Raw genomic sequence first — 23,483 nt, 5'->3', positions numbered from 1 at the left:
TTCAGTAATATCAATCTTTAGCTTGCACTATGCTTGTTCACAAAACTGTGTGCAAATTTCATCTTTTTGGTAATGAGTTTTCCTTGTATGCTGAAGTGTGCGTGTGGCAGGGCTGTGCACCTCTGACAGAATAGAATCCAAATCTCTAAAGCTAGGGGATGGTGCGATTGTTTAGTTTCACTTACACCTGTCTCCTTCTTCTGCACTTCTAAGTATTCTGTTGACTACCATATTAGTCATTTCTACAGGCTTATAGGAAAGTCTTTCCTTTTATTCTACCTCTATTATTGGCTCTCTAGTCCTGAACAGTTTAGAGTTGAATGTAGCTGCGATCATACAGTCTTGCTGCTCAAATTACAACTGCATGAAGGATGCTATAGTGAATAGTTGTAATTTTACATTTAAAATGGGCATGTAATAAGACTTAAGTTTCATTGAACTTCTTTTTAAAGAAACAAAGCTGTGCCCTGCATCTGTGCATACATTAGCCTTTACAGTGTGGTGAGAAATTAGACAATTTTTGGAGGCTTTGTAGCTGCTCCCTGGCAATCTGATTAGGTTTGGTTTAATTTCAAGGTGGAAGAATGGTTTAGACTTGTATATCAATTCGCTAATTCTAGCAGGTGAAATAAGAGTCTCCTGGGAAGACCTTTGTATGTTATTACAGCATGAGCTTATTCTGTATGTGGGAGCTGAATTCTCTCTTTCTGATCTCTTCACCGTTTTTCAGAATTGCTCTCCCACTTGTCTGATTTTTAGTGTTTATCTGCAAGTATATACAAATTCAGTTGCTTGTAGTCTATGTAGAAGATAGTTGTGGAGATGTATTGTGCAGTAATCTTTTGAGAAGCTCTGTAATTTTAAAACTTTATAATTGACTTGTGGGGGTGTGACTCTCCATCTTGTCTTAGACACCAAACCTTAGACTTTTAGCATTAAGTGTGAATTTCTGTGCTTGCAAATTGTGCTGTAGTAATTTTTTCTAAGCAGATTTTAGGAATTGCACATTTCAGTCTTCCATAAGCTGTTAAATTCTGTGGCTTGAGACTAACCATTATAAAACAATGCCCAAAATAGGTTTAAAATTTAAGATAATAGCTGAATGGGATGTTGGATTGATTTTTCTTGTGTGTGGGCTTCCATATAAGAAGTTCTAAGTGGACCAATATGTGAACTCTGCTGTTGATCCTGTTTTGGGCTTTACTTTAGTTGACTGAGCATCGTGAAGGAAACACTTATGAATAGCAGACTCAGGAAGCAGGCTTGGAAGAATTGTTCGGCGTATAATTCTTAAAACCTCACTTACTGTCTTCTATTCATTACCTTCCTGGGAAGGTGGCGTTATTAGTGTCTAACAGTTGAGAGCCTTTGGGAGCATTCTCTATGGCAGAATGGCCCGAGGAGCTTCTGTGACTTGTAACTTGTGATGTTTATTTTGTGTTACTACTCCTGCTACATTGACCAAGCTCTATGCTTTAACATAAAGTCTTCATTCTTCTATACAGTTGTTTTGAAAGCTTTTTCTTGGGTTTTCAATGTAAAAAGAAAAAAAAACCCAAACACCTGAGATATAAATAAGTTTTAAACACCAGGTCTGCCTAAAACATATCTTGTTCTGTGATAGCTTTTTGCTTTCTGCTGAATTTAATTGAAGTTTGATTTAATGTGTTCCTAAGCACATAGAGGGATGTTAGGATTGGTTTATGTATCTGTCCTTTCCACAGATCTGACTTAAAAACAGAATGAGGAAATGTTTGTTTACTCTATTTTTCTTGTTGCTTAATGAGCATAATAAAAAAATATGACTAATATGTTGGAACTGTGTGCTAATGAAATTCATGGAGGTTGTTTGATTGGTTCTAGCACCAGTTGATCTGTGTAATTTCTCTGTGGTGAAAACAATGACATGGAAACAAGGGATAAACTGCAGCAAATAAATGTGATTTCAATCTGCTGCAGCTTGATTCTAAGTGATCGTTTTCTCATGTGCTGCTTGAGACAGCTGAGATCAGTTAGGGTGCACAGACTAACACTATTTTAGGGCTGGGAGGTTTGTAAATGTGCAGTCATCTTCTAGAACTAATTCCTGTATTATTATTTTCCAAAAACTTGATGTAAATGCAGTGTTTTCTTTATTACTCTGATAATTTTATTGTTAAGCATAGGTTATCTTTATACACAGCTCATTTCAAATTTGAAATGCTAGAATGGCAATGATCTGAGAATCCCAATTGTATAAAGAGTTAAAGAATCTTCTAGAGAAGATGACTTGAAAGACTGTATGTCACTTTATTTAAACTGTGAGTCATCTCAGGCCACCTTTGACCTTCAGATTTCCTTTCAGGTTCTCTGCAGAAAAAGAGTGTTTCTGGAGTTGTTACATCGTCCAGTAAATGAATGATGGTTGCATCTCTCTACTTGAAATGGAATTTACAGAAATTTGGTTATGATATATGCCTAATACAACTTCTAAGGCTTTGTTTGTAACAGTGTAGTTGCTTAGAGTTTGTTCTTTAAGGTAAGAGTCTGCTCAAGTTTGAATAGGGGAGTGGTGGTTTATAGCTTTGATAGCTGTACTTTGATAACTGCTGTCTAGCAGTAGAACTTTTTGGGCAAGTAGAACATCAGGATGTTCCTGTAATTGTCTTGATGTTTTTACAGCAGTAGAACTGGATGTTGCACCAACCAAATAACTAGAATATCAGTGTTTAGGATGGGGGGGAAGGGGCGGCGGCATGCTTGTACATCAGACAAAATTGTTTGTAAGGCCGTTTAACTTGACGGCCTGCTTTGTTCTATTTTTCTTTGTACTTGCTCTCTCTCTCTGTCTCTGTCTCTCTCTCTGTCTCTCTCTCTGTTAATCCCTCATTTCACAAGAATCCTATGGTGAGTCAGAAACTTTTGATCTGGACATGTATAATCATGTATTTTTAATACAGAAACCAATTCAAAGGAAAGGAAGAGTAAATAAGTTAATGCAATAGAGGTTCTGACTGAGGGTTCCATGAATTTTGGTAGTCATGTGTGTGCTTTTGCAGAGCAAGATTGAATCACAGACATTTTCAGAGTGCTCTGCTTTGATCATCTTTAGATTTGTTCAAAACTGTATGTTAATTTATTGTCTTACATAGATACTTTATCCCAAGGGCAGTAACTGAGCATTTGTTGCTTGAATACAGTATTTTTTTTTTAATAATAATTCATTTTTCTTTGTTTAGAATTGGTTAAGTTTCCCAATTCTGAGGTAATGCCATTCCAATAGCCAGGACTGGAACACTTAGAAAGCACAAGGCTTTTGATTTTCTTGTGCTTGACACAGGCTGGAGGGCCCTAAGCAGTGGTTTGGCTTCATCTTCCTTAGACCTTTCTCAGCCTTCCTTACAAGGAGCTGGACTGGAAGGACAGATGGCTTTTAGCATGGAAGATAAATTATTGAACAGGGAAGGCTCCTTTTCTCATCTTCTGAGGGACAGCAGCACAGAAGAAATATGCTTTCAGATTATGGAATAAAACATGAGGAATATTCAGTGGTTGATCCTTCGAATCTTTTTTTTACTTAAGAAATTCACCACCTTTTGAACATTGCACTTCAAATTGGATTCTGAGCTGAACGATAGAGTTAGGTGAGCAAACAGCAACAGATAAGCCTTGCTACACAATTCTTATGTTCTTGCTCACTGTGATACCTTTTTGAGACTGTTGACTTTTTTGTAGAAATCTGAAGAAACTCACCATCCAGAAAGTGGGAGTCTGTGTGGAGTTGGCTGGCATAGGAAGGTGTGTGAAGTGTCTGTGGCAGTGCTTTTGTGATGAAGCTACTTATTTATTTTCAGCAGGCATGCAAACTGAGTGTTGCTTGTCAAGGAACAGTGGTGGGCTCCATTTCTTTCCACTTGCACTGAACTTTGACTGTTATCTAGGAAAAAGAAAGGCTTATGTGGAAGATATATGTTTTCTGTGAAATACAGATGCTGGTTTTGTTTTTAAATAGCTGTTTTACAACTAAGACATTTGTTTGCAACAGTAATGGTCAGCTGGATTCCTAACCAAAGCCTGGGGTGCAGAGGCAAGATAAACTCAGATTTAACTGCTGCTGTTGTTAGATAAGCTGCCATTACTATTTCGTGCTGTTGTAATGAGGGCTGTGCATTTCCTCTCTCACTTCAAAGCAAGTTACTCCTGTAGCAGATATGTGTAACTTCGTTTTGATGATCCAAATGGGCAGTGTAGTCGTGGATCTGAAGAGAACAGTCATGTCCTGTTGACTTGGCAGTAGCTTAGGATTTCTAATTTTGGAATTTACTTCCTTAGTATCTTACTCTGATGGTGAGGAGCTTGTGCTCATGAATGTTACTGAGGATGCATTCACCTGCAGATCATCCTTAGACTGCATTTGTTCAGAGGTGATTTAAAAGGAGTGATTTTTCTATACAAACTAAGTTTGAGAAAGCCCTTAGCTTGCTAAATTTATTGTGGTATTTTATTGGTAACCACTGTGCAAGTTGGTGTAGCACAATGCAGTGAATATTGTGTGTTTTGTTCACAGAGGTTTCAATTTAGTGCTTGACATTATGAGGAGAGTTCTGATAAAGATCTGTAAGGATGAAATAACCTCAGTCAATAGCAGACACCAGTTGTTGGTTCTCTGGGTGTTCAATTGCCATGTAAAGGCTTTTTCAATTCAATTCTACATCAGTATCTTCTCTGTTTTGAACAATACTTCAGTGTCCAAGAGGAGCCCTTCTTTTGGAAAAACGGTGATGAAAGCTTGTTATACTGCTCTGTAGATGAAGCAAGTAAATTGTCAACTGTCCTTATGCCTTTTTCCTGCTTTTAGACAAGCACATGCTTTTTTTAAGGTAGATTAAAGGAAAACAGCTCTTGTGCTTTCTCTTTGTTAAAGAACGTAATGATTTAATGTAGGCTATTTTTATTTCTAATGTGACTAGTTTTATGCAGTGCCTAAACTAAATGACAAAGCATGATTATTTTTCAAATCATTCTAATGATTTTTTTAGAAGTAGTGTGTTTCCCAGAGATACCAGCTGTTGGCTTTGCTTGACTTTATTGAAAGTTCTTAACTATGATTGATTTTCCTGACAAGGTGCTGGAGGAGTGTGTGAAGTGACTTTTTTTTTTTTCTAGCTTGATACAGCTCTGCAAGATAATTCAGTTTGAAGTGTTTGCTGCTGCCCTTTAAGTGAGCAGGCGTAATGATTTTGTGTAGCTCTGTGGTCTAAACAAGATTACTAAAATGATAATTATAGTTAAATAAACAAAAGGTTTTTTGGTTCAATTCACTGTTGTGATGACGTAATTTGCAGCGTTCCACAAAATTGTTCTACCTAGGAAGCTGAGGGGATTATAGTAAAGGCATTAAACTGTAAACTGGTATGGATCTGAGGGGGACAAGGAGATGGGCAAGCACAGAGATTGGAATTTGGCTTCACTTCATGTTGTGCTCTGTTGCATGCTCATTGTTAATTAACACTTCTTTAGTGGTTACCTTGATCCAAAAAGCAAGAGTTTGAATTTCACGCAGGTTGCAGACGCAAAAGAATTATTTCAGATGAATGTTTGCTTTTAGGTAAATATATTTTTTGTATATGATAAATAAGTGGTAGAAGTCAGGTCAGCACGGGGCTGTCAGAATTTTTGGGATCTTAGATCTAACATTCCTTCCACTACTTAAAACAGAGGTTATAATAATTGATGCTATAAGCTTAGAGTCTTTGTGAATCAGGGTTTGCACAAACTTTATATAAAGATCCATTTGGTCTTCTGTGCTCTATCTTCAAAAATGTTTTCTTAAACATTCTTGTTGGGGGGAGTTCCTGTAGATCTTAAATTTATGTTCGTCAGTTCTCACACTTTAAGCAGATATAAACCTTGACTCAGAGCCCAGAGACATTTATGCTTTGTGTGTGGCCTATCCTGAACCTCTTGGAGAGAGACTTTATACTGAGACAAAGATTTTCTTGGAAAATCATGTACGCCATTTGCACAAGGTAACCCACGCAGTTACTGGTGTGGATAGCACTGCTTATCCTGTTTTCAACTTCGTGGAGGGTTTTCGTGTTGTTCACATGAAGTTATGCTGTGTTTTTGAGGTTAAATTAGGGATGTCAGTGGTCTGGAGAATATCTGTGGAAGTGAGAGATCTGTCTGTATTCATGTGTTTTATATACCTGTTGACTTGAGAAGTAAGTTTGTTCTTCTCTGTTTATTGTTTATATTCAAACAAGTTATAGAAATCTCTTTATATTCCAGATGTGTTGGATGTTGTAATTAGCCTTTCGTTAAGTGTAAAATTTCACTCTAATGTCTTTAAGACAGATTGTGTCCATTCTGCTGAAGAAAACTTATAAAATATATAGGGAATAAAGTAAAAAAAATAATAATTGGGAGGCAGGGAGTAATGACTGTTTATCATGACATATAACAATTCTTCTGTATTGATATGGCTGTAAATTCTGTGTTATCAGATAAAAGGCCTAGATTTGAGAGAGTCATGATCCATCACATTGCATGTATAGGATGGATGAATAGTGTTTCCTCGTACTTGAGCAAAAAGAGGAGTAGATTTATACATACCCCATGGACACAGCTCATTCAGAGAATGAAGAATTGCAAGTATTGCTGAACTTGGGTGCATTATTTTTACAAGATAGGCGAGGCATCATGGTAGGTAGTTCCACTGATTGCATGGAGGCTGCCTCTGATGCTTTGGTGGACTAAATCAGTTCAGAGAACTGTCATGCAGCTCAGTTATTTAGTGAGCTGGATGAGCTCATTTAGGCTGGGCAGGTGCCAGCTCAGTGTAAACTGTTGGGAAGTAATAGAAAGCATATGTCCACTTTTTAAACTGGCTGCCCACCATTTGTCTTTGAACTAATTTTGGAAAATCTTTGTGGAATTCATACTGCAGTGGAAAACAATCTTGGTTCCACCTTAGTCTGGTTGTTTTCCTCTTTTATGTAGCTGCTGCTTAGATTTTTTTTTTTTTATTTTTATTTTTTACTGCTGAGTTTAATACTGCGTACTCTGGAGCTGATTCCTAGGATCTCATCCTCCTTCACTACATCAGCAGCTTCTTAGAACACAAATGGCTGACATTCCAAAAGATCCAAAAGTGCCCAGTTTTATAGAATTTACAATGTGTTTAAGTTTGCACTTACATGTGCTCTTTTAATCGCTTTTAAATTCCAGGATTACTGGTAAATATGATGGATTTTCAGCTAAGTTCAAATAATACTTGTTTTAAATATTCACAGTGAGTGAGGTGACTGTTCTGGTGTGCCACATGGCTGCATGGGTTTAAAACTGGTGTGCTGGCACATGAGGAAGTGGTTCTGTAGCATCCACCAGCATGTTGCAAGAGGATGAACCGTGCTTGTTCTGTAAAGGCAGATAGGAAATTAATGTATTCAGAGGTTATTCTTTTAGAATGCGAAGCAAAACAACTTCTGCTGTTGTAGTTGGCTTATCAGAACTTCACAGTAATACTTGTTAGTTTTCTGGTCATAGCAACAGTGTTATTTTCAGAGTTGCTGACATTTAGCTGCGGTGGTCTTTCTGCTTCTGTGGTTATTCTGAAACAGTAATCCTATTACAGCTTTCAATTTATGGGTACTACTTTCTTGCTAACTTCAGGGGTGTGTGTGCATGCGTTTCTTTATTCACAGAGAGTTTTGGAATCTGAAGAACAAGTACTGGTTATGTATCACAGATACTGGGAAGAATATAGCAAGGGAGCAGACTATATGGACTGTTTATACAGGTAAGCTTTGCAAATGAGTTGTTAAATTTCTGAAATTATTTCTGTTTCATAAACTGAAGAAAGTTTAAATAGGACAAGAGGAGCTATGTGTGCCGTGTCAAATTTGGAGAGAATATAGTGATCGAAGCAGAACAAAGGGGAGGGAAAAAACAACCGTTGTGTTTCAGTAGGTCTTTCTATGCCCTGCTCCTTACCACTAAATTAATTATCCAGGATGATTCCTATCATTTCTAATATAGTCTCCTTTTGTTGTTTCTGATGTTGAGACAGGTACAGTCTAGGTTTGATTACGTGTGGGCAAAATTTCATGATGTCTGCTTTGCCAATGCTAATATTTGTTTCTTATCAGAAATATTTAATTCAAACCACTAAAACCAAATAACATGTTAAAAAATAAAATACTTCCATCTCATTCTTCTGACAAGCCTTTGCATAGTCTGTATTCCCAAGGACACTGTAGGCCACTGTGATGTGAAAACATCGATTTGGGAGTGTGGTCACTGTATTTAGAACAGTGATCTGTTGTTAGATTGCTGCCCTTTGTTGATCTAAAAATACCAAGTACGTGAATGTTACTCTGTAGCCTGGCAATCTATCCCAACCATTAGTCACCCTTTTAATTGGTAAATTAATATTTGGAGTTGTTTTTTTTCCACTAAAATCCTTACAAAAGAACTTCTCAGTTCATTTCTAAGTTCTTAATAACTGAAAAATTCCCCACAAAAAATGCTTGTGTTTTCCAGACATTTTCCTGACACTAACTGCTAATTTACACAGAGCTGTTCTTTGGTATTCCTCTGTCAAATACGTGTAGAGTCCTTTAACGTTCTTACAGACTTTATCACCTCTATCTGGAGAAGAATTTCAGTGGTTGTGTTTTGAGGTTTGGATACTGAAACGTATCGCTGGTAGTCTGAAAGGTAACCAGCATCAGTGTTCTTACCTTGTTGGCTGTTTTTCCTGATTAGTCAGTAAAGCGTAAGCCTGCACATGTGTACTTCTAAGGAATTGGTCCTGAGCTGTAGGATCAGGGTTTCAGATGAAAGTTGTCTCAATACTACTAAGAGCCTGTGGTATTTTCTTCTATTTTCAGTCCTTGTTTCCACAGTAGGTTCCTGATAAACCCTTTGGATTGTCTTCGAGAAGTAATTTCAAGTAGTTACTCAAGGTGAAAAATAGTTTATCACTTCAGTGGAGAAACTAATGTGAGATTATGCTGTTTGCACATCTTTTCTGTTATTTGCTCGTGCAAATAACAGATTGTGGGAGTTGATGTTAAGATCAGGGGAAGAGGGAAGGAAATAATGGCAAGCAGGTTTTCAGTGCTTTTGAGCCAGTGAAAAGAGTGATTCTGCCTGGCTGTTTCTTGCCACCTCCTTTTTGCTGAATCAAGTAGTTCTGCAAGAAGTGCCTGATGTAGGTTAAACTCATCTATTTACTTGTGGATGCGTTAGTTTCATGATGGATCTGTTGCCTGGTCTAAAACTGCTGACAAGATGTAACAGTGGAAGAGCAAAGAGAGAGCACAGGACTTGATGTTTTAGCTGGTATAGTAGGAAAAAGGTGGAATGGTAGCTGCTGACTTTACTAGTATGAACAAAAAAATTGAGAAACTTGATTACTTAAACAAGGCTTGTGTTCTGGCTGTTCAGCATGTCCACACAAATTTTGTATGAACCTGTGGGGCTTCCACAGAGACGAGTATTTCAAATTCGTGATGATTATTGATGGTAGCTTAGTGGTTTATGGTACTCTGGAGTCTGAAAATAGATTAGCCCTTGGTGTTTCAGTTTGTTACCACTGCATTATCACAAGTCCTTATTTTCTTGATGCTCTGGTACCCTCACTTCTTTCATGTTTAAAGGTTTCCATAGTATGCTTCTCCTTGTCTTCATTGCTTGTCATTTACCTTCTTGCCTGAAATGTTCAGAAGTCACTAGTCTGATACAGCCTCTAAAATGTGCATCAGTTAAAGCACTTTGTTAGTCTTTTCATGTCTTTTCAGTGCCTGGAGCCAGGCGTCTCGAAACTACTAGTTGTGTATGGAGCTTTATTTGTTTGAAGTAAACTATACATGTGATAGTAAATCCTACAGTAAAATTAGGCTTTCATAACATTTTTCTATACAACTGCTCATGAAATTAATTTATTGATGTTAGTTTTGGACTATGTCAGTCTGTTCTCATTTGTGTTTACCCAATTACTGTAAATATTTTATTTAGACTACTGCTATTTCATAAAAATGTGTATGGATTATGGAACCCACAAAAATTCAAGATAGGGAAAGGAGTGTCACTGTAGCATGTATTTCGTGAGAAGTGAATGTGTGTGTCTTAGCATTTGAATTGGCCTCGTAGTGCCATAGTGAGAAGAATTATGTCCCAGAATGACAGGCATTTTCTTTTCTCAGCAGATTTTGTCATTGAGTGCTACTGGAAGGGCCACTGAGATTCCCTTAAATGCTTTGAGTTCACCTTTGTCAACATATAATTTTTTATTTGTATACATGTCGAGAACATAATTTTGAATACTGCCTGGAAAACAAAAACAAAAGGAATAAATTTAGCTTGATGGTCTTTCCTTCTGTGTTCTTTGTACGTTGTTCTTCGTGTTGCTTTGGCTGGGGCAATGTAATTTTCAATAATTTAATGTGATTTTCAAGTTGTTCTTGTAATCAGTGATCTTTAGAATGTTGCTCTTTTGTATGTTCCCTTTGGGGATACTAAAGTTAGCCAGGATTGCATAACCTGCTTTTTCTTCTTTTTCGCCAAGTAGAAAATGCATTCATAATTTACATAGATAATGACTTCTCTGCAATAGTGGAAAAAGTAATGATTGTGTGAGTTGTGGTGCCTAAACTCCATTATAACAAATAATATTTTAGACTGAGAGAAATGCAAAATAATGAACAGAATAGGTAGAAGTGTATATTTTACTTCAATGACAAGAATAGAACAACTAATTAAAAAAATCCTAAAGTGAAACATAATAGTCAAGAACTTTCTTCTACACTTAAAAATTAAGAAACTATCATCACTGTAGTATGGGCTGTTCGGGATTTAGGAGTTTAACTTGTAAGTGCAAATACAATATGTCTGTTTATTTTGAAACATTGGCTCCTTGAACACCTGCATTGGATACCAAGGAAATGCTGACGGTGATGCAGGCTGTTGTTTAATATTTGATTTTCTTCACAGTGTTGCTTTAATATGGTATAAAGTGCATTAGAATGAAAGTAGTCTGCATTAGAAGAATTTCCTGCAGGTAGCAGTGGCATTGCTTGAAAGTAGTTGCCTTTTCTGATGTAAAGATGTTCCAAATTTGTTTTCAAAAACTACTAGCTTAACTTTTTCTGTTTTAATTGGAATATCTTTATTTTTGCTAGGTACCTCAACACGCAGTTTATTAAGAAGAACAAATTGACTGAAGCTGATCTTCAGTATGGTTATGGTGGTGTGGATATGAATGAACCACTGATGGAAATAGGAGAGGTAGGTATTTCAGAAAATGAGCTCTATTTTGCTGCACTACATGTTCAGCTTTGTTCTTTTAAATGTTGACTTCTCCATGTCATGGAATCTGAATAGTTAAGTAGAAGATGTAAGCATGGAATCCTTTTGAAAGTAAGATGGCATTTTTGATGTAAAAGAAAAAAAAAAAAAGGAGACCTGTATGGAGGGAAATCAAATATGAGTACTGTTGGAGAACTTCAGTTGAAAATGTTATAATATAGATCATTTTTTGAATAAAATATATTTTTCTTCAAGTGGTGTTACCACGTAGAAAACATTTTTATGAAGTGCTTCTGTTTTGATCAACTTCGGAAAAATTAGTTCTAGACTTACATTTTTGATGTTGCAAAGTGTAACAGCTTTTTTTACGGCAACTGTGTTGTTTTCCAGTCCAAGCAATTCAGCCGTAACAGCTCAGATTTTAGAAGTGGACATTCAGTGCAATTAAGTGTTGTGCAAGAAGGGCTTATGTAAAAATCAAAACAAAACAATGAAGAAAAGTAATTGAAGTAAACACAAATGAGTTGATGCCCACAGTTGCTTAGGTAGTTTGGAGAGATTGAGACTCATTTCTAAACACTTACAAAACAAGTAGTCATTGGTAGTAGTGCATTCTGACATAGCACACTATGCAATTCTGCTCTGCAGAAGTGAGGTGTACATACTTTCTGTCATTTCTTGGCTACTGTTGTAGCTGTGTAGCTGAGTAATAAAAGAAAATAAAGTGAAAAATTTCCTGTTGCAAAAAAAATAAAATAAACCACAGATTTTATTGAAACAGGATGGTTCTGGTTGTCTTTAAGGAGATTTTGATAGTATCTCTTCAGTTTGAACTGGGGTAGAACCATAGTCCACAATGCAGTTGAATATAAACTTTTCTTTTGAATACTTTGTGTGTCTCTCCCCCTTGTATCTGTAACAAATACGTACACAATGGTAGCTAGGTAATTTATTTTAATGGTGGTGGATTTTTTTTCCCCTTTTCTCTCTACCTTTGTGTTTTTCTCTAGAAGAGAAGCAAATATTTTCCTCTCCTAACTTAGAGAAGTAAAAAATGACTTTTTATTTGGCCTGTCAAATCACTGTTCTTCTAGCTTTTGGATTTCATTGCCTCAAGTAGGAGATCTCTGCTGTCATTGTTGAGAGTAGAGAGATTGTGATGCCTGAGGAAGCATCTTTTATGCTGAAGAAGGTGACACTGTCAGTTCAAGTTGCTAATCTTTTGACAGGTTGGGGGTGGCCTGGAAAAACACCAGAAGCATGATACGCTTTAGATCGAGGCAGTTTAGAAAAGGAACTACTTCTTTTCTACCTGTGCTGTCTGCACAGTTTGCTAACTTATGGCGTCTGTAAAGGTTTGTTAGAGCTTGGAAGTGAATATTGCCTCACTTTTTGTGATGTCTTGATAATGCCTTAAACATTTGTGATTTCCATAAGTTGTGTTTTAGCTGACTCCTTCACCATTGTTGGAGGTAGTTCTTAGCTCTGTGCTGAGCAGTTAGTTTTACTGTTTCAGGGGCTGGGAATGGTTTTGGACTATGTTCCTGGAATGCAGAGTTGGTGTCCTAGTCTATTTTTTATTATCTCCCAGAGGATAGTAGTAGCTAGTTTGCATTTTGTCCACACTTTCTGCCCTAGTATATGTTTTCAGAGAACGAATAGTAGGCTTGATAATTCATCTTCTGAGAGTATTCCTCTCATTTATGGAGTCATAGATTGGGGTGGGAGTAGGGGGGAGTGGTGATGACACACTTGTCTTCAAGCTTACCAGAAACTGCTCTTTGGACAGTATATCCATAGCTCAGAATTTGAATAGGTTAAGTGGACATTCAAGGTTGTGAAACTGCAGCAGGCAGTCTATGATTTTTGACGGCATTCTGGATGCTGATGTCTGAAATTCTACCAGCCACCTTTTGTTAATCTTGCTGCCCACTATTGCTTCCATTTCTCTCGATCAAATACTATCTTTGTAAGCTGTAATAGTGCTGGGTAAATTTTAGATCTTGAGATAGTGATGTTCACCTCTGTTCATTACTAGGATCGGAATGTATTTATGGCAGTTTTTCCTTTGCTCTGGAAAGCAGTGCAGATCCTACCTTCCAGTAGTTAAAGCACATTAAATTATAGCACTGTTTATGGCAAATTCAATGTCCCTGTAGTAAAAAAAAACAAAAAAAAAACCACCAAAAAAACTATTCACGTTTGACCTTTTTGGCAAGGCATTGGCCAAATATGTCAAGTCTTTGCTTTGAAAGCATTTTCCCTTTTAATATAGTGCTGTCTTCTAATCTTTGAATTCCTCTAGGGGCTTTGTCCAAAGGCAGTCTTCAATGTTCTTCACTTTAAAATGAAAGAAGTTAACATTCATCTGTTTTTGGGTAACTGTCCTTTCTCTATCCAAGAGTAAACAAGCTTATTTTATGTTGTCAGTCTTATAAGAAAGTTACAGAAATTATGTCTAATATTTAGATTTTATAGAAGGAGTGTTGTTGCACTGAAGTTTCATGAGCACATGCTGAGTGATGCTGAAACAGAAACTTCAGGGGCTTTTCAGTCGTCTTATTTAAGAGCACGAGCTTACTTAGTGCTACTGGAGTATGTAACATGGTACATTCTAGACATGCTGGAAGTATGTATGAGGTGTGTATGGACATGACTTCAAACACTTACCCAGTAAGTGCTCCAGACACTCGGTAGTTCTTGTACTAGAAGAAGTAAGAGACGAGAACAGGAGGGCATCTAATGATTTAATTTTTAAATCTTGATTGGGGAATTGAGAGTTCATCCATCTTTATTTTTTCTTTGTTTTATTTTTTTTTTTTTAACTGGTGTAAACTTGTGATGTTATGTCCTCACAGCTAGCTCTTGATATGTGGAGAAAATTAATGATTGAGCCACTACAGGCCATCCTTATTCGAATGCTCCTCCGAGAAATCAAAAAGTGAGTGCTTGGATTTTTTTTTTTTTGCTTTTACAGTTTGTGGGGATGTTGTATTGCTTTATTTTGAAAAGTCTGTGGACTCTGATCAAATTATTTTCAGTTTTGATTAAAGGCAGCTTCTTAGCTGATGATGCTGTTCTGTCAGCTTTTATACGTGTAGCTGTATAATTGCTATTTGCTTCAATAGGAAAAAAGCTCGCTCATTGTAATCCAAAAGCAGTGATCTTTTCTGTTTCAGCTACCTGTCTTAATAATAGGTTTGGGGAATAGCTGAAATAAATCTCCAGGGCCCAAAGAATGCCTTTTGCCTTTTTTTCCATCTGGTGCTTACTGCTTCTGGTTCCTGTGCTGTCTGTAAACATAAGCTATTATGCAAGGATTTGCTGAAGCCAGAATTGCTTTAAATGGGACCCAGAGCAATTCTTGCTTATCTGCAACATCTGAGCTTCTATTATTCACATGAGTGACTTAACACTATTGGTGCTTGACTTTAATTGTGAAATGAAAGTAATTATTTTTGGATTTTGAGGGAGTTTATTTGTGAATATCTTTGTTGCTTCAAGTCCCTGCTAATTCCAAAATAGATACAGTTGTAGTATCCCCATGAAATGCTTGCAGCTTTTGAAGTTCTGATTTTAAATCTTTATGCTATTTAACTCCTCTAAGATCTTTTCAAATTCTCTGATTATTTATCCCAGCACGTGTTATTTATACAAGTATTTGTGTGTAGTTTTGAGTTCCATCAGTTTCTACACTTCTGTTGCTGATTAGCTGCTCTGGAGTTGCTTAATGACTGCAATGATTGCGTGCCTAATTAGCTTAGGTGATGTGGCTAATATGCATAAACTGAAAGAATGAATTACTTTGGCTGATTGAGATGCTTTGAATGTGCACTTGGGTCAGCCAAAAAGCTGTATTCATGAAGCATGAGAAAACTGATTCCAATCATGTTTTGCTTTCCTTCCTAAACTAAATTTTTGACTATTTAGTAAGTGACATCATGTTCTTCTGAGATAGTTTTTCTGATATCAGGAAGTACGTGTTTGCTTTCAGTTGTTGAACCATGCTTCATAATCAGTGCTAAAAAAGCTTCTTTTATATGTTTACTGTAATAATTATATTACGTATTTATATTTACTAAATGAAGATTCCCTGATTCATGTTGAAGGAAATTCTTCTGCCTTTTTACATCAAGCACAGTGACACTGAACACTCATTGGATCAATCTATGTATTTCAGTGGGAGGTGACAACAGAAATCGGTTTAAAACTTGTTGAAACAGATATCTGATGCCTCTTAAAAGTAATGCTATGTAATTAATTAGAGCCTGACTGCAGACCTTGCCAAGAGTATTTAGGTCAATAGCTTCAGAGGGTGTTAGTCCTTAAGAGACTGTATCCTGTTAATGCTATTTGTTGAACATTTTCAAACTTTTTTAAAATATAACTTAAGTCATTATCTAAAATAATGGCTCTGTATTTTCTTTTCCTCTCTTCCTAAGAATTCTTCAGTTTGATTTTGCTATGGCTTCATGTCCTTTTTCAAAACATCCATTTGTGTTAGCTTTGTTTTAGCCAACTTGTGATCTGCGTGTTGTGTGAATGGTCACAGAATCACAGAATTGTAGGAGTTGGAAGGGATCTCTAGAGATAATCGAGACCAACCCCCCTGCAAAGCAGGCTCCAGAAAGAACCATGTAGAAGAGAACGTAGTATTATAGGTGTACTTCCTGGTGTCATGAAACACAGGCATCGCTGTTTGTATTCTGAAGATTGCCTTAGTATGTAATATTCTTGTTGCTGTTCTTTGCTATTGATCCACTGGTCAGTGTGGTTTACAAGAGATAATTTTCAAGACTTTGCTGCAAACAGATGATAATTGCCTTTTGCCATTGAGTTAAGCAAATCAGAGATTAAACCAAGGCTTTAAAGGAACAGATATCAGAAGGTGCATCTGTCAGAAGTTCAAGAATATGCATGATATTTGCCTAACATAAATAAAATAATAAAATTAATATGAGTACTAATACATATATAATTAGAAATCTATTAGTTGGATGCTTTCTTCAGAGCGAAACTTAAACATGTGCACAGTTTAACTTATTAAAACTTATTTTACAGAAGAGGAATTTAAATGGATGGATGAGCTTCTTATAAACAAAAGATTTTGCATTGTACACGACAGTATGCAGAGCTAATAGCCAACAGACTAGTCACATGTTTGTATATAAAAGTACGTTTTCACTGTACTGGAAAAGGTATGAGAACTAGAGTCATAAGTTTTGTGTTCAGTGTTTATTGTATAAATGTATAGAACTGGAATTTCTAAAAACTGCTGACTGAAGTCCTACATCGGCTTTATAGAAGCTATAAACTTTGGCAGTACACTCTACATTAAAATTAATATTGAATCATTTATGATCCAGCTGAACAAGATGGTTAAATTGATCTAAGAGTATGCTGGTGCCGAAAAAGAGCAGGCTGTACCATAGTACCTTTCTTGTGCTGACTTTGGTGCTTACCTAATACCTTACTGAACTGACTCAACAGTTAATGGGATAGAAAGCCATCTTCACTGAACATTTCTCTGAATTGTCATGATTAATCAGTTCAGCAGAGAACTACGTAAGTGTCAGAGCCATGCAAGAAAGATGCAGAAGGCCGTGACTGAGCAAAAGACCAGGATTAGCCTCCTTGAACAGCAGAGAGTTGTTACATCACTTAAGCCTGTCTTGTCTGACTGCACTTCTCTTAAAATAGAGTTCTGAATATAACACACTTTCTTCCCCCCTCCCTCTAGCCCAAGCACTCCTTCTTCAAGTCAAGCTGAATATCAACTTAAGCATTTTTGTTTCAACACAACAGGAGGCCGACAAGATCTTGAATTGTGAGAAAATTCATCATGAAATTCTTAAATAATTTGGAAGCTATTCAGGTGGTAGCTCAAATGACAGTGTGATTAGTGCAGACTAACCAGAAGAGGCTTCTCTACTAATGACAACTAACACTTTATAACTAACTGAACCTATTCCTGTCTAAGCTGATATATTTGTCATTCACTTAAAATCTGTTGGAAATAAATAAATTGTTTTAAAAAAAAAATCCCAAACAGGCTCTTTTGGTCCACAGTGCATTCTGAAGTTAATTGAGCTAGATAGGCCATTGGTCTGACACAGCAGAACACTTCCTTTTTGTGATAGAATCATCTTTTAATGAATACAGTATTTATTGTTTTGTGCTTTCCTTTATATATGTTATTAATGGATATAGTAATAAACTGTACAGTCAGTACATGTTAAACTTCCACTGTTACTATTAGTTTTAAGGCTAAAAAAGCCTTAAACATAAACTGTATAATTGTCTTGAGCTTCTATTTTGTTGTTTTCTCCATTCATTTTTGAGAAAAAGAACTAGATATTCAGAATTAGAAGAGATTTTGTTTCTATTTCCTTGTTTTAGCTAGATTCTCCGCATTATTCTTACATTCCTTCCTACCTTAACTGTGACATCCCTACTTCAAATTGTGCAGCAGCTGTTTCTGTAGCAGTATGTGTTTGTATTGCCTGCTGACTGCCACCAACTACAGAATATACGGAATGGGTGTTCACATTGATGGGTCACCAGTTCCTTGTTAGTGCTCAGTATATTGTTATCACTACACCTCCCATGGCAGTAGTCCTTTAAACCTTCTGTAACGCCTGAGATTCCTGTCACGTTTTCTGAAACTGGCCGTTTGCAGTGTGAATTCTTGGGAGCACAGTGCCATTTCAGAGTCATAGAATGATAGATAAGAGACATACTCTTATCTTGGAAACTGTGTGGCTTTTCAGATATGGTCCCTATGAAGTTCTGTCAATAAATTTTGCAACAACTTTACTGCAAATGTTTAGTGCTCACGCATTGAGGAAACTTATGTTAAACTGCTTAAAATTCTGTGAGTATTGAAGGAAAAAAGAACTGGGAGCATGGTTGTCTGTTAAATACTTTTTGGCAGTTCTGCTTTTTATGGCAGGAAAATATGATCTTAGTTAAGCTACTAAAGTTGTAAAAATCGGCAAGCTTTGTTATCAGGTGAATTGAGTAGTGTGTAATTTTCCTGACTGCAAGAATTTTGTTCTATATCTTTCATCTGATTAGCGACAATGTCCTCTTGATTCAGAAGCAGACTTCAGTTCCTGCTTCTTTTTATAGTGTACTACCAGCTATTCCCAAGAAAGCCAGTTCCCTGTTGTATTCATTTTCCTATACTGTCAGCATGCTGTATGGCCTCTGCTTCTAAAACCTCTCTTCTTTCTTTCAGTTTGGGCCCGAAGCCGTGTCTTCCTCCTTCACTTATAAACTTTGTCCAAATTATACACTGACCTTTCAAGTTCCTTATCTTAACTTTTGCTGCCCCATCTTCTCTGGCTTCTGCATAGGCTAAGGTTTGTGAAATAAAATGAGCATAGGGGGAAACTGGCTTTTCAACTGTTAATGTAATGTTTCTTGTGTTTGTCACCCGTATCATGGAAACCACAGAATCATAGGGTTTAGGAAGAACCTCTAGAGATCAGCTAGACTAAACCCCTTCTAAAGGAAGTTCCCTAGAATACACTGCGCAGCATCCAGGCGTGTTTTGGACATCTATGGAGGAGCAGATTGTACGACCTCTCTGTGCAGCAGCTTTTAGTGTTCTATCACACTCAAAATAAAGAATTTCTTCAATGTTCAGATACAACTTTGGGTGTTCCAGTTCATGATCATTGCTTCTTGTCCTGTTGGTCGGTAGCATGGAGAAGAGCCTGGCTTTATCAATTTAGTTCCTGTACTTTAGTTTTCTTCTAAACAGTGATGAGGTCTTCTCTTCTCTTCTCTAGGCTAAACTGTCCCAGCCTTTCCTCATAAGAGAGATGCACCAGGTCCCTAATGTTCTTTGTGGCCCCCTGCTGAATTCCCCATCTTTCTTGAACTGGGGAGCCCAGAACTGGACACAGTTCTCCAGATGTGGCCTCATCAGGGCCCAGAAGAGGGTGAGGATTACTTCCCTCAACCTGCTGGCCATAGTTTTTTTTTTAATGCACATTCCAGGATACCATTGGCCTTCTTGGCTGCAGAGCCATGTTGCTCTGTTATCTTGTGGTTGCTGCAGTGAAGGCTGCCCCTGACCTTCACATGGGCAGCAAGTCCATTACTGGTAAGATACAAGGTCCATCAGTGCAGCTCTCTTCACTGGCTCCACCTCTTGGACTAGGAAGTTATACAATCATAGAACTGTTTGAGTTGGAAGGGACCTTCAAAGGTCTAGTCCCACTCCCCTGCAAAGACAGGGACATGTACAGCTAGATCAGGATGCCTAGGGCCTGATCCAGCCTGATACTGAATGTCTCCAAGGGTGGAACATTTACCACATCTCAAGGCAACCTGTTGCAGTGCTTCACTACCCTTAATGTAATAAACTTTTTCCTTGTATTTGGTCTGAGTATCTCCATTTTTAGTGTGAAATCATTTCCCCTTGTCCTTTCACAATGGAACCTGCTGAAGAGTCTATCTCCTTCTTCCTTACAGCCCCTCTGTTGATATTGAAAAGCTGCACTCAGATCAGCTTCTCTTTTCCAGGCTGAACAGCCCCAGCTCTCTCAGCCTGTCCTCATAGGAGAGATATTCCATCCCTTTGATCATTTCTGTGGTCCTTTTCTGGATGTACTAAACAGGTCCATGTCTCTTCTGTACTGAGGAACTCTACATCTGAACACGGTACTCCATGTAAGGTCTTACCAGTGCGGAGCAGAGGGGCAGGATCAGCTCCCTTGACCTCCTGGTTTGAAGAATGCATTTGGCTTTCTGGGCTGTGAGGGCATGTTGCTATCTTATGATGTCCACCAGTAACCCAAGCCTTTTTCTGCAGAGCTGCGCTCAACACGCTCTATGATCCTCCCCTAGATTGCTTGCATCCATCTTTTCAGGTCCAGAACCCTGCATGCTAGGGGCAGGTTGGACCATTTCATGACAAAGCCCAGCTTTTTTAATAGGCTGAACTCCTAATTTTGTAGATTCTGCACTTTTTGGTATTTTTTGTATTCGGATTTGATGCATCCTGTAGCTTACCCTGCTGGTAGACTCCTCTTGGGTAGAAGTGGTTCCGAGTCATCATCTTGAACTTCTTCCCTTCTGTGACAAGCTGCCACCTCTGCCATCAGGAAACCAAACCTAGTAAAGGAACATTGGAAAGAATGCGTCGTGTGATTACATGTACGCTAACTCAGATTTATTATGCTGGTTCAGCTACCAGCAACAGAGGAAACCTCCATTCTATCTCCTATGGGAGGTAGGAAAAAAATCTTAATGCCTATCCGTAAGCTTAAACCTAAAAATCTTAGGAAGCAGCAGTATTTAAAAGAAAAGCATAATAATGTTGTGAACATAGGACTGTGATCTGGTATTTGTCACAGCATGACTGCCTGTGACTGTCTTGTTAAACCTCCCTAACTTATGGGCATCCTCTGCATTGATTTTATCAATTCCAAAACAAAATGAAATTAGCAAGATAATTTCTCTTTGGTTCCACCCCAACCTAGATGGATGTATATCAGTGTTTTGGTTTGAAGTATTTTTTGCTGGCTTTACTTCTTTTTCCTTTTAATTTTAAGTCATTCTTGTAACTGACTTTCCTGTAGTAATCACAGGACTGCAGTTGGGGAACTGACTTTGTCTTTTCAGTGCAGTCTGGGTAAGGTTCTTAGTATAACTATAAATATACATGTATATATATTTACATATATAATCTAAGAAATGGAATTACAACTACTGACTTATGTATGCTTTAAAAAACATAAATTTTTAATCGTATTTACAAGTGTAAATTAAGGAATATGTTATATTTCTTTGTCAGGTGTATGTGAGAGATGGCCTTTTTTTAGAACAGTTCATGTTTCAAGAGCGCCTCGGTTGTTATGAGATGGTCTGTTATTTCTAGTCTTTGCAAAAGATTGAATATTGATACTTCCAGTATGCCTAAAACTTTTAAAATTACTTTTGTTTTCAACTGAATGGAACTAAGGAAAACATTTTTTTTCATTTGAATTGAGTCATTTGAAGCTAAGAAATTGACCAGAAAATGTAGGATTTCCTTTTACAATGTATAGTTAAAAGTCACGCCAAGTATATTGTTCTGTTTGATATCTGCGTGTTGATTGAGTAGTAGATATTCAGAAAATAACGTACTATGCTTGGCAAAAATGATTTTCTTTGGCAGGCGTGGGAAGGTAAAGGGTTATGAATTGCCATCCCAACATCTATTGGAGAGAAGGAAGAGCATATTTATTTATTTAAAGATAATCTTTATGTACTTAAGTATTTATCTTTCTATTTAAGCAGAGGAATTTACTGGAAAATATTTCTGTCCACTGCTAAATTAATTCATTTTGCTATCCAATTAATTATGCTACATAATTGCATTCTCATGAATGTTTGTTTTGCTAATTTCAGTGATCGCTGTGGAGAAGATCCAAACCAGAAAGTAATCCATGGGGTTATTAACTCCTTTGTTCATGTTGAACAGTATAAGAAAAAATTGCCCCTAAAGGTAGATACACATTCCTGATTTATGGTTTTCATTGTGAATATTAATGTGGCTTATGTATTATTTGCCATTATTTAGCCTTTAAAAAAATTTCCTTTTTAGTTTTATCAGGAAATTTTTGAGTGTCCTTTTCTGAATGAAACAGGGGAGTATTATAAACAAGAAGCTTCAAATCTATTGCAAGAATCAAATTGCTCACAATACATGGAGAAGGTAAGAGATTTTTCCGTACACATGCAATAACTAAGATCTAAGATTATCAGTATATTATTGATTCAGATTTTCTCTGTTATTTTCCTATATTTGTTCTTTCTTGTATGCTTTCTTGCAGTTTGAGATCATTTTGGTGGTATGGTTTATCTAAGTTTAGACTACAAACTTTGCCTATGAATAGATAGCTTCAAAATAGTTTATAACAAATCATAAATCACTTGCATGGAATGTAAAAATAAATAAATATAGATTTTTAAAATAAACACCATTAAGTGGTCATTGTTATTTTTGTTATTTCCTCAAATATTTCCTCAAAAATTCCTTTATTTTACTTCCATCTATAATAGTATAAGGTAAAAGTTTTAGTACTATAATGGTTAAGGAGGATTTTATAACAGATTAATTACAGAGCCTTTTTTCAAATTGTGTATTCCAAAGTTGGTTTCGTTATATTTTGTGTTGTGATCTGTGTAGTCAGTTTCTCGTTAAATTATTTGTACTTTTGTTGAGAAGGAAGAAATTAATACGAGACTAGGGAGTTCTCAGTGTAAAGCTGCTCTCCATAAGAAGGCAAAGGAATTGAGAAGGCTGTGAGATTGCTGGTAATTGTAAGGAGCACAAGCTAACGCTTGGACACCTGAGATGAGATTCAGGATCAGGCTAAGAGTTTAACTATTAGACTTCTAGCAGTGTCTGAGCCTAGTCTGAACTTCCTGTTCCAAAAGAACAAATTTAATATTTCAGCATCCTGGGCAAGTATTTTTTGCCTTCTGTTATTTGTGGCTCTTATTCTACATATTTATACTGTTCATGATTCTACACTGTCTGTTCATATTTCATCTACTCTCAGCTTGAAAACTTGTTTGTAGGTTTTAGGTAGATTAAAAGATGAAGAAATGCGGTGTCGGAAATACTTGCATCCCAGCTCATATGGTAAAGTGATTCATGAGTGCCAGCAGAGAATGGTAGCTGATCACTTGCAGTTTCTACATGCAGAATGTCACAATATTATCAGACAAGAGAAGAGAAGTGGTAAGACTCACTGATTTCAAAAAGCATGGAGTTGTTGTTGTTTTACTCATTTAGCATTTGCAATTAGCTTTATTTAGTGACCTTTGATTAGTGTGAGCATTTTCAAATAATATATATTACTTACATAGAAAGCTCAATGAAATTCCAAATGCTATTTATCTTTTACTGCTTAATTCATTATCCTTCTTCCAAAGATATAGACCACCTTTTTCCACTTGACTGCTAACATGTCTTCTTTTGGACAATACTCTTCTCCTTTCCTTATTCAGTTTAAAAAGACACTCAAGTTTTATGTCCTGTAGCATATTTTATGCTTGTGTTTTCATTTGTAAACCAATGGCTCTGTCTTTACGGATTTCTTCATCTTTACTGGGCAGGTCAGGACTGTAAACCTTGGCTTTTTTTAATAGCCACTTTTATTGTCTTGAATCTTTTATGACTTCTCCTC

The 23,483-nt window shown here is 36.8% G+C and overlaps 1 protein-coding gene across 3 annotated transcripts in view; it reads left to right on the top strand.

Moving 5' to 3' along the window:
• CUL2 (cullin 2) overlaps window positions 1-23,483 on the top strand; it is a gene marked incomplete at both ends in the record, with an annotated part of 40,593 nt that overhangs the window by 300 nt on the left and 16,810 nt on the right. Inside the window, 8 exons of one of the 3 annotated variants that reach the window (XM_079538089.1) lie at window positions 5,906-6,008; window positions 7,686-7,780; window positions 11,166-11,271; window positions 14,151-14,233; window positions 17,033-17,119; window positions 21,697-21,793; window positions 21,893-22,003; window positions 22,873-23,035. In XM_079538089.1, the coding sequence (XP_079394215.1) occupies window positions 5,906-6,008; window positions 7,686-7,780; window positions 11,166-11,271; window positions 14,151-14,233; window positions 17,033-17,119; window positions 21,697-21,793; window positions 21,893-22,003; window positions 22,873-23,035 (845 nt within the window). The remainder of the gene's footprint in view (window positions 1-5,905; window positions 6,009-7,685; window positions 7,781-11,165; window positions 11,272-14,150; window positions 14,234-17,032; window positions 17,120-21,696; window positions 21,794-21,892; window positions 22,004-22,872; window positions 23,036-23,483) is intronic. The other 2 variants (XM_079538090.1, XM_079538091.1) reach the window with 2 other exon arrangements.

The sequence above is a fragment of the Tetrao urogallus genome (assembly GCF_951394365.1).
Source record: "Tetrao urogallus genome assembly, chromosome: 7".
Lineage (NCBI taxonomy): Eukaryota > Metazoa > Chordata > Aves > Galliformes > Phasianidae > Tetrao > Tetrao urogallus.
The sequence above is the reverse complement of the archived record's forward strand: the minus strand, read 5'-3'. Positions and strand labels throughout refer to the sequence as shown.